This window comes from Equus przewalskii, chromosome 8 (assembly GCF_037783145.1).
Source record: "Equus przewalskii isolate Varuska chromosome 8, EquPr2, whole genome shotgun sequence".
NCBI lineage: Eukaryota > Metazoa > Chordata > Mammalia > Perissodactyla > Equidae > Equus > Equus przewalskii.
This window is the reverse complement of record NC_091838.1, coordinates 11686045-11705351: the sequence shown is the minus strand read 5'-3', so window position 1 is coordinate 11705351 and position 19307 is coordinate 11686045. Positions and strand designations below refer to the sequence as shown.

The window sequence follows — 19307 nt, the reverse complement described above, 5'->3', positions numbered from 1 at the left end:
AGACGGACATTTATGAAATGATAATTTTGGATATCCTGCATGGGGATCTTTGTGGAGTCAGACATATGGGACGTTTTGAGGTGCTTTAAGTTCACTTGGTTCAAAATGCTTTCAGTTAAAAAATCTAACAGATATGGAAGAGGTTTGCTATAGAAAGTCAAGGTATTTCCAAAAATCAGGCAGATTTAACGTAATGATCCTCCTCTGGTTTCCCATATGTCACAGCACTCTTTCCAGCCACTTCATGTGGGGTCACCTGCTTGGCCTCTGAAGACATTTCACTAACAGCTCCTGGAGATGAGAAAGAGATAATCAAAGACACGTTAGTGGGGATTTGATTTTTCAAGTATTCAGATATTAGATAATACAGAACACGTACAGATATAGATACAGATCAGATAGTGTGTTTGGGGTTCAAATTGCAAACTAAATGCTAAATACAGATAGTTGTATAGGAACTCAAAAAATTAAGTTATGGAACTTTTGACCAAATATGTAACTTGAACTAGTGGGTGACCAAACTTCCCAAAGAGAAGAATCTGGAATTATGATCTGGTGAATCTTACTTTTCTTTTTTCTTTCTTTTAACTATTTAAAAATCGATAAGATGCCATTAAATCAACTACTTATGTGTAGTATATTAGGGAAAAGGCAACACATTTTTTTATATTGATAGCTCATCAGCCTCAAGGGAAAAATATGAATATGGACACAATCAGTTTAGTAGGTTATGCATACTTTATATCTTCAGTTTGTAGGCAAAGAAAATTTTGGAATCAATCATCAGAATATTAAAGATAGTAAGTATTTTTCATGGAAAAGCAGCTAGGTATGATTTGGGGGTTTGAAGTAAAGGGTGTTTTAGTTCAGCGCAACTCGAACTTTAATGTGCATATGAATCCCCTGGGAATCTTGTTACAATACAGATTTTAATTCAGTAGGTCTGGGGTAGGCCCCAGTATTCTGTCTTCCTAACGGGAGCTCCCAGGTGATGTGGCAGCTGCTGTCTGGGAACCCACTTTAAGCAGAAGACTTTACGCTTCTTGGGAAGTGAGGTCTAAATTGAGACATGAATAATTGTTGACTGTAGAATTCAGGTCCTTTTTCCCATCCTCAGCTGTCGCATTCACCTTCTCCCTTTTTTTGTAAGGTAGCACCTATAACTATTAGTGCAGGAAAACAGAAACAACTTTTACTCCCTTTCGAGAAGAACTTAGAAACCAAAATGATGAAGAAGCTTGAACAATAAGATTCCTCAAGGCCTAGTGTTTAAATTTACTGACTTAGAGGAGGAGTGGAAAATGAAATCTCAAAATTAGCTAAAGGCACAGTTCTGCTGGAAAGTGAAAAGTGAAATGCAATCAAGGACAGGATAAACTCAAAAGGCCCTGTGAGTGAGAAGGGAAGAAGTATGGGGGATGGGTGACTGGATAATAGGATAATGAGCTGTTAGATAAGAGCCAGGAATGAGCATGAGCGGAGTTACTATTGAGAGACCCTGCCCTGTATGTTGCAACTCCAGCAACACAAAGTAACCACGTGAACAGGGGACCATCCAATAAAGGTGATGGGAGTAAACGTGAAACTATGTCTTATACTTTCTCAAGACATGGCAAATCCATGTCTGAAATACTGAATGATTGACTGATATGCTCAAGGAAACTACAGTGAGATCCAGTGTTGTCTGGAGAAAGGAAACCAAAGAGATAAAAGAGAAGTGTTGGGGGCAGGGAGGCTGCTGAATGAAGAGGGACTAAGACATCAGAACTCCTGTCTAGAAAGAAAGGGTTGACAGGTCTGCTAACCAAGAGTTCTCTGAACACAGTGAGTACGACCTAAAGTAATAAACAGGACCATCTATTCCACAGGACCATCCATGCGGTTATTCCGTATGCCATGGGAGTTTTGATGCTGTAGGAATCTTGCGAAACTCGCTTGCCTTTGCAGATGTTAGAATGCTTTGTGCCCTCCTTGTTTTCACTTTAATGAATTTCTCCTCTTCCTTCAAAACTCACCTTCCATATAAAGTTAGGCCCACTCCCACCCCAGTTCCCTGGCTTCCAGGGCATTTTATGCTTGCTTCCGCCTCTGTTACTTACATCCTTGTCTCTTTCTGTAGCCTTGCCTTCCTTTGTGGAAAGGGACTGTGTTTTAGTTATTTTTGCCTTCCCCAGCTGAGTGGCTGACAGATACTTTAAGCTCAATTTATGCTCCTTGGAAGGGAAAAAAATGGAATGAATGGATAAAAAAATGAAAAGATGACTAGGTTTTCAACAACAATTTTCAAGTGGGCAGAATGAAAAAGGATTTCATTAATTCTGTTTTGCCGAAAAATGCTATTAAAAATTTTGCAAAAGCATTCTTTTCAGTGAGGTATTGTGTTTGTTTTACTTAATTTTATATTTTTAAGTACAGTAGCATTTTGGTTGGATACAATCATTCTTTAATAAGTGCGACAGGAGGCTAAATTAGCATCGTATTTCAGTGACATTGGGTAACGGACATCTCTGTCTCATGAAGTGGGATGCCCCAGACCCCTCAGCGGATAGAGAGACTCTTCCAGGAGATACTGTGGTCTGAATGGTAAGGCTTTTGCTGGAGAACTGTTTCCAAGCTGTAAATCACAATGTGGTAAGAAATGCAAATTAATATATGTTAAACTACGTATAAATCTAAAATAAAGTTCAGAATAAAGCAGTAACCAGGAAAGGCTTCTGAGATGAAGCACATTTTGAAATAGTATTTGAAGGAAGGTATAGTCATTGTGTGGTGGGAAATGTGGATGATGAGACTCTTGTTGATAAGATGTTGATATGAAAATCTGTGTACAGCTGTTTGGAAAGGGAGCACGTGGCAGTCACGATCTCTGAAAACTGATAAAAAGATGAAACGATGAAAAGAACCTTGTTCTATCAAATGTGGCTCATGGCAGACTTGAGCAGTGTAGCCCTATTCATTTTTCTTCTCTGCATACCTATAGAAATGTTTCATTTGACATAATTTGGCAGTATTAGTTTGAGTTTTGTGAGTGAAACAGTTATTACAAAGGATTTCCAAACTTTGGGTTTACTAACACTTTTTAAACTATTCCTCTGTGTGTATGTATATATGTATATATCAATATATAAATATTGTTGTCGCCTAAACCACAGGAGTACTCACTTAGAGGCTAGAGTGGAAATATCATCTTGGAAATTTAATGTGAGAAAAAGTCTTAAATTAGAGCGTTTATTGTCAATAGATTCAAAGCAAAGCTGGGAATGACTTACTCTGAAGTTTGTTTTGCAATTAATTTTGTGAACTCTAAGAAAGTTACTTTTTCATTGAAACTTTAAGGGGCAGTGATTATCTTATTTTTTAATCATTCAAAATTTTGGATTTGGATTTCCTCCCTCGTCACATGAATATCAGCAATGTTCCATAAAAAGGCTCTGTGAATCACAGGAAATCAAGCGGATTCTTAAAGTCCCAGGGGAATAAGAGAACTTTCCTTAAGATCTAATAGGTATCAGGTAATGTGTTAGGCAGTTTGCTAATACAAATTCTGTGAGATATTTTTATTCTGAGATATTATTTCTCATCAGGAAACAAATGACACAATAACAAAGGTTCAACAGAAAAAAACTAATGAGTCTGTATGCAGAGCTGTGGACAGGGCTGAGGCCAGCCTCAAGGGATAGGCGACATGGTAACTTGAATGGTAGTATCACAGCCTGGGGAGGATGAGAGCTGGCTATAGGGCCGTGTGAAAGGACACAGTCACCATCACAGTGAGGCAGCATACTCAGAGGGGATGCGTGGGAACGAAGAGGGGTAATACATACCTAAATTCACCTCTCACCCTCTGACTTCCTGTCCATGTCTTGCATTGGCCAAATTCAACTGGAATCCAGGAGCCAGGAGAGCCCGAAGTAACTCAGTACGTAGAGTTGAGCCTTTTGGGTCCTAGAGTATGGCAGCAAGGGGCTGAGAATGACTGTGTGGGAACAAATGAAGAATATAGAGCACAATATTCCTTCTCAGATTTTCAAATAAGGACTTGAAAACCATATATTTTTTTAAATCATCGTCTCAGTCATTGTTTGAAAGAGACAAAGCTAAAGGCATATTCAAAAAGGACACAAAAATCTGATTGAGTACATGATGGTTATTAAACTGGCGGAGCTTCCTGGTAGCCAAGGAAACCATATGATGTACATAACTCTCAGTAACTGTTTGGAAGCCTAACAATTTAGCATTCTTGAGGCAGGAATTATTGTGAAAACTTAACACCGAATTCTCAATGTAGGAACAATGAGCAACTTAATATAACAATTTCCTTAGAAGTATGTAGACATATGCATTTGAATATTTTCTGTATTAGTTTTGGCTTAAATGGAAGTTATGGTGTTAAATTGTAGGTTTTGTTTCTATTTGTTCATAAGCTTTACTAATTTGTTAAGAAAGTTTTTCATTTGTTAACCCTTCTTTTTAGCTTTTTTAAAATTAAAAAGATATCCCCAAGTACAATAAATAAAATCAACTAATATTTTATTTACTTTCAAAACTTCCTTTTATTTTGATTTTTAAATATAAAATATAAATTACAGTCATGCACCACGTGACTGTAATGTACATTGCTATTACTGTAATGTAATGACGTTTGGTCAACGACGGACTGCATATGTGACAGCGGTCCCATAAGATTAGTACAATATAGCCGAGGTATGAGTAGGCTATACCACCTCGGTTTGTTTGACTTGTAGGGGAAGTGGGAGAATCCCCCCCAACACCTTTCCCTTAAGGTTCTTATGGCTGGTCAAATAACTGAAAAGGCAGGTTAGCAGGAGAAAATCAAAGTTTAATAACGTGTACATGGGAGAAACTCGGGAACAACTGAGTAACTGCCATCTGGCTGAGGCTGCCTGTTTAAACATCTTCAGCCATAGACAAGGAGGATGTTGGGGGTAATGATTTGGGATTTCAGAGGGGAGGAAGACAATTTACATGGAAATGGAAATGCAAATGTTTGTTAAACAGATTTTGCTGGGCCAAAAATATGGGTTTGTTGGTGTCTTTCTACCACACCTATTTTTCATTAGACTGTAGCTATCTATGGTTTGAGCTCCTTCCCGGAACAGGCCTTCTATGTTTAATTGTTTTAGGCAGTTCGTAGAGGAGATGAGGGGGTGGGGGAGGGGGGAAAAATCAAATATTCTTCCTGAGTCTTCTGAGCCTTTGTCTTTAGCTCAAAATAATCCATATACCAGAGTGGTGCATCTTGGGGCAGCCTGCCCCGAACCCCATCAGAGTACACTCTCTGATGTTTGCACTATCCTGAAATGGCCTAATGACACATTTCTCAGAACCTATTCCTGTTGTTAAGTGATGGATGGCTGTAAAGCATAAGTAAATACTGTAAAGTGATTCATTATGAGAGTTTGTCTACCCTATCATGCATTGTTCTAGGCCTGGTGTTTAGATCAATCATGCATCTAGCCAAAATTTTCAGGCCTTAGAAGAAACAGAGTAAAATGGTTACCAGGGGATGGGGGGATAAGAGAGATGGTGTTTACGGGTAGCAACCTGTAATGAATCGTAAGTAAGCCGTAGAGATCTAATGCACAGTATAATGAATATAGACAACATATTGTACTGTAATTATGTGATGTAATTATCGCTACATTGGCAATCATTATATAAATGTATCAAATTAACACGCCATACACCCTAAACTTATATAGTGTTACACGTCAAGTTTATTGAATTAAAATAAAATTTATGGCCTGTAAACTAAAACACAGGTGCTCATTCTTATAAATGGACCCAGTATCCATAGATCAAGACTTAAAGAACTAATAGATGGTACTTTTACTAAAGGATTTCCTTAAATATTGAGATCTCCTCAAACATCCAGAATATAGTCTTGAAGCATAACTACTCCTCTCCTAAATGATAATAAAATAATGAAAGCAATGGGGCCTGCCCCGTGGCATAGTGGTTAAGTTTGCGCGCTCCACTTTGGTGGCCTGGGGTCCACAGGGTCGGATCCTGGGCACAGACCTACACACCGCTCATTCAAGCCCCCATGCTGTGTTGGTGTCCCACATGCAAAAAATAGAGGAAAATTGGCAACAGATGTTAGCTCAGGAACAATCTTCCTCACCAAAAAAAAAAAAAAAAAGTTAAAGGATTATAGTCTTAGATTTATCAGAAAGTCAATACAAAACTATGACATTTGCAAAAATAATCCAAGTTCAACTTTTCAAGGATTTACCTCTTGTTTAGTCTAGGTATATTGTGAATCCCCTTTTCACCTTAGTTTATATCACACGTGTAAGTTTGAGGCAGAGAATTTAGGCTCCTGCATCTCTAATCCAAGTTATTGCCCAGGCCAGGCCAGCTGTGAGAGTAGAGATAATCAGTGAGTGCATATTGGCAATGTATTATATGCCAAGTTTTATATTGGTGACATGGGAAACACACAAAAAGTACGAGACACAGGTTTTGATTTAAAATTCTAGTTTGGGAATTAAGATCCAGAGCAATAGAGAAGATCCAGGAGAGCAGACGTAATTTGTGAATGGTGTGTTTAAGATGGTTCAGAGATGGGGGAGATAAATGGAGTTTTGTAGATGGAATGACTTCCAAGAGGAGAGAGAGTGTGAACAGGACTTTGGTGAAAGGATAAAGTTTAAGTAACCAAGGAGGGGAGGCGAGAAAGAACAATCTGGTTGGGGACAATTCTGATGGATTCAGTGACTGAGAAATAGGAATGGACAGGTGCTAGAACTTTGTTCCTCAAAGCGTGGCTATTCAGTGTAGGGTCCTGGCACCAGGTGTTAGAAATGTCCTCGCTTGGATTTCTCTTAACCCACGAGATCAGGTTCTGCATTTTAACCAGATCGCCTGGTGATTTATAAGCACTTTAAAGTTCCAGAGAGTCAGCAGTGGCGAGCTCGTGTTGAGGAGGGGTGGGCCAGAAGTGAGGTAGGTAAGTGATGGCCAGACTCGGAAGGTCCTTGGCAGGGCATAAGATGAGCTGAATCAGTAGGCATTCTGTAGAAATGCAAGGATTTTGTCAAATTAATGATTGTGCTGCCCCACAAGGACAGTCTGCCCTCCGTGATGCAGTCCATCTAGCTGCATAGTATTGAAACGGCGGGTTTACTTGAAATCATCTCAGTTTATCCACACATTAAATTTTTGTGTCGAAAATTGTTTTAATAAAATGAAGAACCAATTCCCTAAATTATTAGGTGGCTACTTTTTTAAGGCTCTATTTTAAAGTCGATTTCAAGGGAAGCACTGCCCCATTTGCCTCACATCCCTGTGACTTCCAGGAGACCCTAATATGTGCATTGCCCAGAGGTAATGCTGCTGTCTGAGTACCTGTCAAGGCTTTATGCCCGGTGACACAGGTGTTCCTTTGAAATCGGAGCCTCATGCATTTTCTCTGTAACTACAAAGTCCTTTCATAACAGGTGAAGCACAGAAATTAAACACCTGAGGTAATTTCCAGGTTGTAAGGAATGAACTGCTGTTTTCCACAGTGCTTTTTATGCCAGATGACTTTGTCACAAAGCGTCATCTATTCTTCAGCATAGATTGATTTGCTTATTTGTTTGTTCCATCGATGTTTGTTTCTTTCTTGTAGTTCTGATAATACCACCAATAGGGAGGAAAGAAAGTGGCTTTAAAGGCTTCATAATGAGGCCTTGTATTTGGAATTTGAATCTCAAGTCTCCTGAACTGTCGAGTGTGTTACTTTCATGGAATAAAAAGTTCTTTCTTGGAGGTTAAGTTATTGCTATTGAAAGGATTCCATTGACAACTCACTCCATCGCATTTTTGGATTGCACTTTCTGATTTAAATAGGAAAACACAACAGTGATTTGTGGAGGGATTAATTTTGACGGATAATGAATAATTTATAAACCTATTTTTCCAGTAGTGGTGGCACAGCAAGAATTATCTTTTGAAGGTGGTGTTTAGAAAGAGATAACTCTAGATATGTTTCATTTTCTTCAACCACTGCTACATTCATGAGCTGACTCAAAAATCCTAGTGTTCCTTTTCACCATGCAGAAAAATTACCTGGAGAAGCCTATGACTTATTTCAGAGGTTTTACCGTTGAGTTTTCAGGACGAAGCTGAAGAGAGGCTTGGTTTTAGCTTTTTATTGAGAATATCTTCTTGTCTTATTCAATTAATTTAAAGTTTTACTCAAGGTTCTCAGTTCTGTTTATCTGTTTTGGACAATATTAAAACTTTCTCGAATAGAGAGAATTCAGAAACCATTGAGCTCTCCTCCAGGTTCATAGAAGATCTGAGACCTTGGTTTTGCAATCTTGAAAATCACAAAACAACTTTCAGTTCTTCATTAAGAAATGCCTTTAATTGTCACCAGAGGTATTATTTTACAGTTTGTAAATTCTTATGAGGTTCTGCAAGCTATACAGGGAATTCTATAAGAGACTACAAGTACAAAATAATAGAATTTTAAAGCTAAAAGAAGTTTAAGAGACTTATTCCAGCTTTCTAATGTTACAGATAAGGAAAAAGAAACCAAATTTGACATAATCAGAGACAAATTTTAAAATACACAATTTAAATAGGAAAGAAGACTCTTCCAGGGTGTATCATGTATTTTAATTACTCACAGTTTGAGTAATTTGAACAAGTGCAAGCTTACTTTTATCTCTAGCTATACTATGTAAGAAAATGAGAGGAAATTGATCACTAACGACCTCGTTTGCATACGTCCAGAAGACCTAGCACTAGCAACTGGGTGTTTCCAATACCCCTGAAAGCTAGAGTGTGGTTTTTGTTTCTGACAGCCATTGACTGCTGGGAACTGAGGTGGGCTTTGGAGATAGGAGGCTGGTATTCCTAGTTAAGTATGCGGATGCGTATGTCTCGAAAGAAGAAGGATTGTAGAATTCATTTTTCAAAATTGATGGTAAATGCTTAGTTTTTAAAAGTAATTTCATCGTGTTATTTATAGTTTTCAGTGGTAGGAAGGTAAAAACAGAGCTTCCTGCATAGATCCGGGCTTCCAGTGTGACTGCCATTTCAACACCACTGAGCCTTCACAAGGTTATTACTTTGCCAGAGAGCAGCGCATATTTTAAAAGTCCATGTTAAATTGCAAATCGTGTCATGGACTGGTGTTTGTCATTTAATTAGGATACCTAGTAGTCTGATTGTCAAAGACCGGTTATTTTTTGCATTTTTCTTGGAAATTCATTAAAACTATACCAATTTTACAAAAGGGCATAATGAATTAAAACGTTATTTCTATACTATTTAGATGCTCTTTCGAATGGTTAGATAATTAACTACAACATTAATTCCTATTTTCCAATTTTTTGGGGAAAAAAGTTTATCTTAGCTATTTAAAGACATTTTTCTCAGCCTGTCGTTGAAAAGATCTATTGTAGTTTCATCCACTTAGATGAGGTTTTCTAGAATGGTAGAAAATCTTGCAATCCTATTTCTCCCTAATTATTAAATTCTGTGAGAGGTTCCAGTCAGTAGATTATTTCTGTGTGCATTTAAAGATGTTAGAGCATGCCAGACAATTTCCTATTAAAATTTCTTTATTTACTCATTTGTGTATTTTCTTCATTGTTGAATGTAACTCTATTAAAAAAACTACTTAACTTCAGTGTCCCCTAAGGTATTCCCTTTGGTAGACTAATTATGATACCTTCGCTAATAAGTGCTTACCAATAACTGTGGATAAATGGATGCCTATCATCACCATCCCCACCACCACCAATCTTTGAGGTAATTTATGCGTGAAGAGTCTTAATCACACACATTTCCATTAAGCAGATACAGGCACACCTTGGAGATTTAGTGTTGGGTTCCAGACCACTGTGATAATCAAATATTGCAATAAAGCGAGTCACATGAATGTTTTGGTTTCCCAGTGTGTATAAAAGTTACGTTTACACTGTAGTCTATTAAGTGTGTAATAGCATTATGTCTAAGAAAACAATGTACACACCTTAATTTAAAAATAGCTTATTGCTAAAAAATGCTAACCTTTGCTTGAGCCTCCAGCATTAATAGACTTGCTTGACGCAGGATTGTCACAAACCTTCAATTTGCAAAAAACATGGTGTCTGTGAAGCACGATAAAGTGAAGCATGGTAAAAAGAGGTATGCCTGTAATGTCACAAAACTTTACTCCAGCTTCTTTAATACAACCACAAGCAATAATGATTTAGTTTTTTGTACTAATATCTTTGAAGCCTCAGTTCTAGGAAAATACTCCTCAGACAAATTCTTACTGACCAATTAACATTGGCCTTTGGCTCTTGTTTAATGTACTACAATAATAATTTTGAAACTATAAAGGTTAAACAATTCCCAGGATGTGAATTTTCAAACTATGTGAATCTGGAAAAAGCTGTAACTTTACTATGGTCAAGAAAATATATTTGAAAATATTTGATTCTTTTTGAGAGAGAGATTTCTCAGTATCAAAGAGAAAGAAAAAGTTAACATTACTAGTGACTGCTTTTGCCTAAAGTACAGCTAGCAATGCTAACTTTGTAAAAATCTAAATTCTTGAGTGATTTCCAGCTGTTATTGACTGTCCATTACTGGAGCAGAATAGAGGCACTCTGGTAGGAGTAAGAATTGTGTATGCTCATTCATGTTTCCCAAAGGATAGCAATCAATGGAATTTTCTGTACGTGTCTAGATAGCTACATAATTTCCAATTTCAACAAGTACAGTATTTTAGGGCCAAAATTACTATATATTTCTAAGTTTCCTTTTGAAAGTCCTTTGTCATGATTTAAGATTTCTCATATGCGCGCATGAGTGTGCGCGCGCACACACACACACACACACACACACACACACACAGGAAATGATAGATCCTCCATGTTGAACTAGCTTAAAAATAGCATCGGAGACCAAGTATGTCAATAATACTCTAAATGTTCCTTTTAGTAATAAAACTCCATTGATGACTCTAGTATGCTCTAAGAAGGAACGGCTTAAGGATGTAGTTGGAAAACAGCATGGTTTTCATTTCTATACACCTCAAGAACCCATTTTATAAAGAAATGGTAATTTTAAGTGTGGTTTGGCTTTAAATTAGTGCTGGGTGAAGAGTTCAGAGAGAAACGATGCCAGTTAGGCCATCTTGATTTAATTTACAAACCTGAATTTAAACAGAAGTGTGTGGAGACTAACGTACATTTAAATCAGATGAATATGAATTATTGGCAGGCCTAATACCTGAATTAATATGTTGTAGCATAAAAATATACCTTCTGTGCTGTTGTAATGTGATGGTATTTCTTCCAGGACAGCTATGTTTTCAGTAAGTTTTTTTTAAAGAATCTTCTGGATTTGTGTTATTAAACTTGACCTAAACACCTATGCTTGATTAGATACTTTAAATAATTACTTTTAAAATTGTCACTAGTGTTTATTGATAGTAAATCTTAGTTGCATGCCCGTCTGCCTCAGTTTTTATATTAAAATAATATATTTACCTATTTTAGCATTATTATAGTTTGCTTAATATGCTTCCCCCCCATTTTTAATGGATTAAGTAGAAAACTTGTCATGCTGTAAAAACAGCTTGTCTATAATATGTACTCAATAATTGACTTTTAGTTCATGAAAGGTACTGAGTTATCATCTATTTCAACTAACACATTTTACAAATGAGAAAAACTAGCCTCTAAAGCATTTGAATGATATGCTTTAGATTTTATTCCAGCTTCTAAACAACAGATGTATAAAGGAACTTTTAAAATACAACATATTTGTGAATTTGGAACCGGTTATATATCCTCTCTAAAAAAGATCCATCTTCAATTCATGGGAAAAACTGACATGTAACCTTGTAGAATTGTGTAAAAAAAGAGTAAATTGATCTTGAATAAAGGTCCTGAGGACTCTTGCAAGGGCTCAGCTGGGTGGTTCTCACTCTGGGTCTCTCACAGCTTTGCAGTGACCTAGACGTGCAGAGTCACAAGTCTCCCGCCTGGGTGAGGAGAACTCCAGCAGCGGGAACTCCTCCATCCCTCTCTGTCTCTCTCTGGTCTTTCCACAGTATCTATCTGTGTCTCCACAGTATCTTTTTATTACCCTGAAGAGGTAGCTGGCCTCCTCATTTGTTGGCTCAGTTTGTCAAGATATATGTCTTAAAAGAGAAAGAGCCAGATAGGAAGTGTATTTCCTAACCTAGCCTTGGAAGTTTCACGGGGTCATTCTGTTTATCAGAAGGAAGTCACTCTCCAGCTCAAATTGAACAGGAGAGGGAAGTCAGTTCCACCTTTTGTGCGAAAAGTGTTTTTAAAGCCTTCACAGTGATTTCAAGGCATTTTTGTTTTTTTAGCGTCTAGGAACTGTTTATGTTTTTCTTCTGGTTCCTGGCTGCTCTTTGAGTATGAGGTTGCTAGATTAGAAACCTCTGGATAAGTGTAGTTTCGCTGTGCGTGTGACTGAAGTACTGTGCAAGAACCTCACATCCAAATTGAAGACAAGAATTTGTTTGTCACTTAAGGACAACCTACTTTTGAGGGAATTCTACCTGCAAACATACTTGCTTTTGAGAGATGACTATCTCCAACCTCTGGAGAAAATTAGCATCTTGATCGTTTTCTGTGTACCTATGTTCGGGTAAACAATGGTAGCAACTTGAATTATACCTTTGTATAATTATATAAAATATGTAATTGTAGAATTAGGTCTAATTTAAGCAATGAATTTAGTTAATGGTTTGTCCGTATTTGGCAAATAAAGTGCTTACCTGATAAATATTTATTTATAGCAAACGTTTCCGATGTTTATCTCACAAAACCAGTCCTCTTGAATATTTGATATTAATTCAAAGTAAAATTAAAGCTTTTGTGAAAATCAGCTACTTTTGCTGCTCTTAATTTTTTAGTTGCATGTAAATATACTTTTTTGTAGTTTTGCTAGGTAATAAAGATGCACTGTAATAAGAATATACTTATTCTAATTTTGCATACGTTTTACTTTTTGGCTTTGAAAACATGATTTTATGTATTTCAGATCCACAACTGAATGACGAGGAATGTTCCTTTGTAAAATATTATGTGAATGAATGAACTTCCCCTCCGCACACACACCATTTTTTGTTTTGTTTTGTTTTGGTACTTCTTTCTGCATACTGTCTTTTCTTTTCGGCCTATAATCATGATTAGGTTTTTCCATCCTTTAAAAAATCAAAGCAAGCAAATGGATTCTCCCTAGAGCCTGGCATCTTACCTTTCTAAGCTTTTGTCCCATCTTTGTTCTTTGTCTCTAAAGTATTAACAAAGTAACGCACACTCGCTGTCTCTATTTCTCTTTCCAGTCACTTATTAACCCTCTGTGTTCTGATTTTCTACGTAGCATTGATCTGAAATTGAAATTGCTCTTAATCCTGAATTAAAACTTAACCAATCTCATCTTTCTTGACTTCTCTGTGGCATTGGAACCGCCTGCCCACTCTCTACTCTTGGAATCTCTTCTCTTATCACTTCTATAATGTAATCCTCTTTCAGTTTTCCCTTAATCTTTCTGGTCTCATTTTCCCTAGTCTATTTTACTCACTCATTGTTTTTTTTCCCCTTCAATTTTGATAACCCCAGAATTTTCTTTCGTTCCTCTTCTCATTCTGTATCATCTTCTTGAAGAAATTCTTCTCTAGGTGAATAACTTCAAAATTCCTATTTCAGAGCATATCTCTTTCCCCAGAACCCTGGTCATATACTTCCACTCTCCACTTGGCTTAGATACTGCAAGTACCACAGACACCTCACACATCACCCTTGAACTATGCATAGAAATAGGTAGACAAAAATTGGTACAGCAATCTATTTCTTTTTCACCTTGTTTTTTCTTTTACCACCTGCCTCAGTCATCCATCAACTTCTAGGAATTTAAATTTCCAAACATTATTTTGGTCTGTCTGCTCTTCTCCAGTTCATTGCTATCACCTCAGGTTGTGTCCTCATGTTTTAGTTCCAGGACTATTTTTCTATTCTCTTAACATGCTCACAGCCCCGTAATTGTGCCGAGATTGAACCCAGTTCTACCTAACTGTATATTTTCCCACCACACTTACTACTCTGCCTGTTTCTCAAATTAGCAAATTGAATATTAAATCCAAGACATGCAAAACTGTAGCAGTAATAAATTTGTAATTTTAAATATTTCTTTATAAATTATTTTAAAAGTATGAATTAATCACCCTCATTGAAATTTGTATATAAAATTCATATATATTTTTTAGGACTCAGATTGTTAATCATTCATGTATTCAACAAACATTTATTAACCACCTTGTCCATATGACAGAGCCAGAAAATAGGCCGAAAATGCCAGCATGAAATAAATATCTGCACCCAAATAATGCACAGTGCCGTGAAAGAGCTAGACATGTAGACAGATACTAACACTGCAGTGTCATAGCTGCTAAACAAAGGAGCATAACAAAGCTTGAAGAGCCCCAAGCAAGGAATAGCTTACAAGTGAGAGAATTGAAAAGGTGTCAAGAATGTGTTATGTAAAGCTGGGGTCGGACAAATACTTGGGAGAAGGATGTTTTAGGCAAAGGAAACATTGCCAACAAGAACAAGGAATAGCATGTTTTATGACAGGGAACAGTGGGACCAAGGATCTTGGACCTTATGTGTATGGGGATTTGCTGGATTAGGCAGAGGACTCACTCAAGCATCTTTGTGCCCACTTAGGTAATTCCAAACACTTGTGGGGCGGATTGGAGGGGTGAGAGATGGAGGCAACGAGATTAATCAGGGGTCTAATGCAAAAATCTAGGTGAGAGATGGTGAGAACCCAAACTAAGATGTTGACTTGGCAAAGAAGAAAGAAGGGAGAAAACATGAGAACTGAGCAACACTATATTCTGCAGAAATGTCCAGACTCAACATATGCGTTATGCGTTTGTATCTGTATTTTGTTTTTGTCTTAAACTGTAGACATGGGACGTAGAACTGGAAAGATCTGCAGAATCTTGGGCTGAAAATTGTTTGTGGGAACATGGACCTTCAAGCTTGCTTCCATCAATTGGACAGAATTTGGGAGCACACTGGGGAAGGTAATTTAATGTGTAATTCCTTGTTTCTGAAAACATAGGTGTCTGAAATGAAATACTTATTAATCCATCACTGCAAAATTTCAGAGGCTTGGTGCCTAAAAAAAAAAAAACGAGTAATCAAACCAACAGACGTAATAAAAAATAAATGTCGTACCAGAATGATAAACAGTATTTTAGACTTATTTTTGTTTTAACTCTTCATTGGTGTATTAGTATTGTAATGGGCATAAGTATTTAGGATTTGTAACTTACACAAAAATGTATCTCTATCGGTGTGTTTTGCTATATCCAGTTTTACGTTTTCTCCAACTTTACGCGTTATTTGTGGTTATTTTCTTTCAAATAGATATAGGCCCCCAACATTTCACGTACAAGCATGGTATGATGAAGTGAAAGACTTCAACTACCCATACGAACATGAATGCAACCCATATTGTCCATTCAGATGTTCTGGTCCTGTATGTACGCATTATACACAGGTATGTTTTGGGTATATTACATTTCATTCCTTTAAGTTGAGTTTGTATAACTATGGGAGAACTTAGGCTACTGAACATGTTTCTTTCTTATGTCGTTTGGTATAGTTATTAAAAAAAAAATCTCATAGGTAGTGATTTATGTAGGCTAGGCTTAACAAATTTCTGTAAACAATGAAATTAATTATCAGAAAAAAAGTCAAAACATCTACTTAAAAATACATTATTTCAGTGATTTTACATGTGAAACATTTTTAATATGGCCCCAATAAATGCAAATGGGGAGAAATTTACCATCTTCAGAGTCAGGTGTTGTAATTTTTTATTTTCGAAAGAATAAAAATATAGTTTTATTTAACAATGACATTATTTATCTGTGTGCAGCATTTATCTCTCTTTTTTAATATTCGGTGTTTGTATTTGGTAATGAATATGTTCTAAACGTCTAAATCAAACAACTGAAGTCAGATTCAAATAGTTAAATGTCACCGCAGATCTGAGTTCCTAGAATTTCTGTGGCCGATTATTAGGGAATGTAAAGCAGATAAATTGTTCTGTGTGCCTTTGCATGTGACAAGATTAAGATCAGCACTGATGTCCCTAATAACCAGTAGCACAATGAAAATATCATGTTGTGTAAGAAATCTGAACACCTAAATTTTTGCTCCAGTCCTTTGTGTTTGAGATGAGAACTGTTCCTTTGTTGGGTAAGTTTCTTCATAGACACATTAAGGCAGCATTTAGGTTTGTGTGGATGTAACTCTGAATATTTAGTAAATTTGTATTTTGAAGATGCTCACAATTTATATCCAGAAAAAGTTATTTACCTGTGGATCTCTTCTTTTATTTGAATTAAGCACTTTCCAAAGTCTCAGAAAAAAATATCCTTTTGACATCGTTTCATGTTGTTTTAAATGATGAGTGTTTGTTTCTCGAGTTCAGATTTTCTACATTTTTCTCCCAGATATTTTGTCTTATTTCGTCTTGGCCTGCCTTTTCTGAGCCTTTTCTTTTCTCTAATGTAGGTGGTGTGGGCAACAAGTAGCAGAATAGGCTGTGCCATTAATTTGTGCCATAACATGAACATCTGGGGGCAGATATGGCCCAAAGCTGTCTACTTGGTGTGCAATTATTCCCCGAAGTGAGTACATGAAACATTACTCTCAGATGTAAATTTGTCTTAACAACATAAGTATGACTTCATATTCCTGATTTTTTTTTCATTTTTACTGTGTATTATTGAGTAGTGTATTGTTTTAACTCACTTTATTTAATATGGTAACTATTATGATTGCCTGATGCATAAAATCAATGCTTAAAAGGAATATGAAAAATAAAAATACGATCTTTGTGAAGACAGGAATCATATTTTTACATCTTCAGTTTTACTCATTACACTATTATTTTTATAAATATCTAATAATTTTGATTTATTAGGGATGAGCAACTATAAACTGAGAAATGTATTTTCACCTGTGCAAAGACCACTTGAATGATTGTTGAAAATAGTACACAACCGTACGTAGGATCAAATCCTAGTCTACAATCTGTTCTATTAAAACAAACGGAATATAAATGAATATCCCATAGCAAATTTTGATGTTCTGCAGAAGTTTGATTTTGTCATTTTTAACAATATACATTGCAAATTACTTAGAATATTTTCAAAAGAATGAGGCAGCCATTCTATATCTAAACCCAGTAGTCAAAAGGACTCTGTGATGAAAGATAGAAATGTCTTAAGTCTACACACCAAAATCATTATTTTGAAGAGTCTTATATAGTAATATTTTGCAATGTCTTATAAGTTATGCTATTAGACTACCTCTTAATAGAGTGGATCATCTCTTTAAGGGGAAACTGGTGGGGCCACGCCCCCTACAAACATGGACGCCCCTGTTCTGCTTGCCCACCTAGTTTTGGAGGGGGCTGTAGAGAAAATCTATGCTACAAAGGTATGTGCTATTGTGTTGTAATATTCAGTTTCATTTATACTTCAATCCAACTTCTGAATTAACTTGTGTTAAAAAAAAGTGAAAAGCACATTTAATTATTACCTGAAAAGGTTCCAGAACTTTATTTTAAATATTTGGAAGAAGCCATTTAAAATATATTTTAAATATTTATAATATTAATAAGTCTACTATACCAATATGTATTTACAGGAAAGTTTCATGATTATTCCAGAAACCGCTTCTAATTCTGCTTTGAGATTATCCCAGAGTGACAAGTATATTTACATTCTTAAAAGCCATCTTGGTGTATTGTTGACTAAAGTTATTTCCATAACTGTCATTGCTTCTGAAGGATTTAGCAGTTTAACACAATTTATTTTCAGCACTTTAAAAGTTTCTGCCAAAGTACCTATCCATGAATCTTACTGAACCATGCGAGGTGGATTATACTGATCCTCTGCTTCTCACTGCAGAGTGTACAATTTCTTATGCCAAAGAAAAAAACTATAATAGTGTTATAAAACTCTTGTAAAAGGAGTGCTCTCAAATGTGTTTGATGTCCTAAATATGTTGTCCTGTTTATAGCACATATAGATAAGATGAATAAGGCGAAGCTTTGTGAAACTCATGCTCTTTTTGGACACCCAAGGGAACAATTTTTACTCCCTTGCACTTTTCACTTAATGATGATTAAATGAAGATTAATTCAGACTAAATGTATTAGAAATTATATGAATAAATGCAGCCCTTTTGCAGTACTCATAGAGAGATGTGTCTTTTTTTCCTTAATGACTGAATGCTCATTAGCTATAAAGAGCAGACAAGAAATGACCATATATTTCATTATATCATATGAGCCATTTTTAATTCCTGGAAGCATTTGCAGCATTTTTCATTCTGTATGAGTCTCTCTGTTTTCTGTCCTCCTAACCCCCAAACTTCCAACCTACCTGCCCCTTCACGAGTGGCCATTGTATTTTACTTAAAGCTGACTTTCCTCTGCCTTCATACTTCCCTTTTCTAGGTTCTGAGTTCTTGGACACACATGAAAATAACACACCTCTCCAAAATGTGGCACTGTCAAGCCCTTGATATAAGTCAACCTAGAAAAAAATATTAAATTCAAAGTTTGAAATTATTCTCCATTTTCAAGTTTAAATTTCTGCACATTGAATTTGCTTCTGAAAGAGAAAAACCTGTCCATGGAAACCAATATTGTAGTAAATAACAGGGCCTGTCCTTCTTTAGGCTGAATTTCCTTTCGGGAGAATTTTAAATATGATTCTCCTGAAAGTGTTCAGAATATGTTTTCATTTTGGAAAGCAAATTCAAATTCACTAAGCCCTGACTTCATTAGATCACTGTGCAGACTTCATGGTGTCATTATGAAAACCAACCCCTGATATCACATTGAAATATAAGCAAAGTTTAGAAATGACTCTATTTAATTCTAGCCAAACAGGTAACATAAATGAATCAAGGGCTGAACGGCTTATGTGTGTGTTTCTTTTACTCCTTAAAGTATATCATTGTTCAATAATTTGCGCACATTGAAGATGGAATTCATGCTTCTTAAATCCATTCTCTCTTACAGAAGGATCAGACAGGTATTACACTCCTCAAGAAGAAGAAACAAATGAAATTGAGCGACAGCAGTCACAAGTCCATGACACCCACGCTCGGGCAATAGCAGATGACAGTAACAGAAACGAAGTCATCAGCACGCAGCAAATGTGTAAGACGTCTGCAATATTTACCGAAATTTTAAAGTTTACATAGATAGTGTCTCCGGCT

At 36.3% G+C, this 19307-nt stretch overlaps 1 protein-coding gene across 1 annotated transcript in view; it reads left to right on the top strand.

Annotated features, from left to right (window-relative positions):
* Nucleotides 1-19307, top strand: part of CRISPLD1 (cysteine rich secretory protein LCCL domain containing 1) — a 46867-nt gene that overhangs the window by 12007 nt on the left and 15553 nt on the right. The window contains exons 3-7 of the mRNA XM_008514164.2: nt 14964-15082; nt 15429-15561; nt 16584-16699; nt 17413-17513; nt 19108-19248. Coding sequence (XP_008512386.1) covers nt 14964-15082; nt 15429-15561; nt 16584-16699; nt 17413-17513; nt 19108-19248 — 610 coding nt within the window. The remainder of the gene's footprint in view (nt 1-14963; nt 15083-15428; nt 15562-16583; nt 16700-17412; nt 17514-19107; nt 19249-19307) is intronic.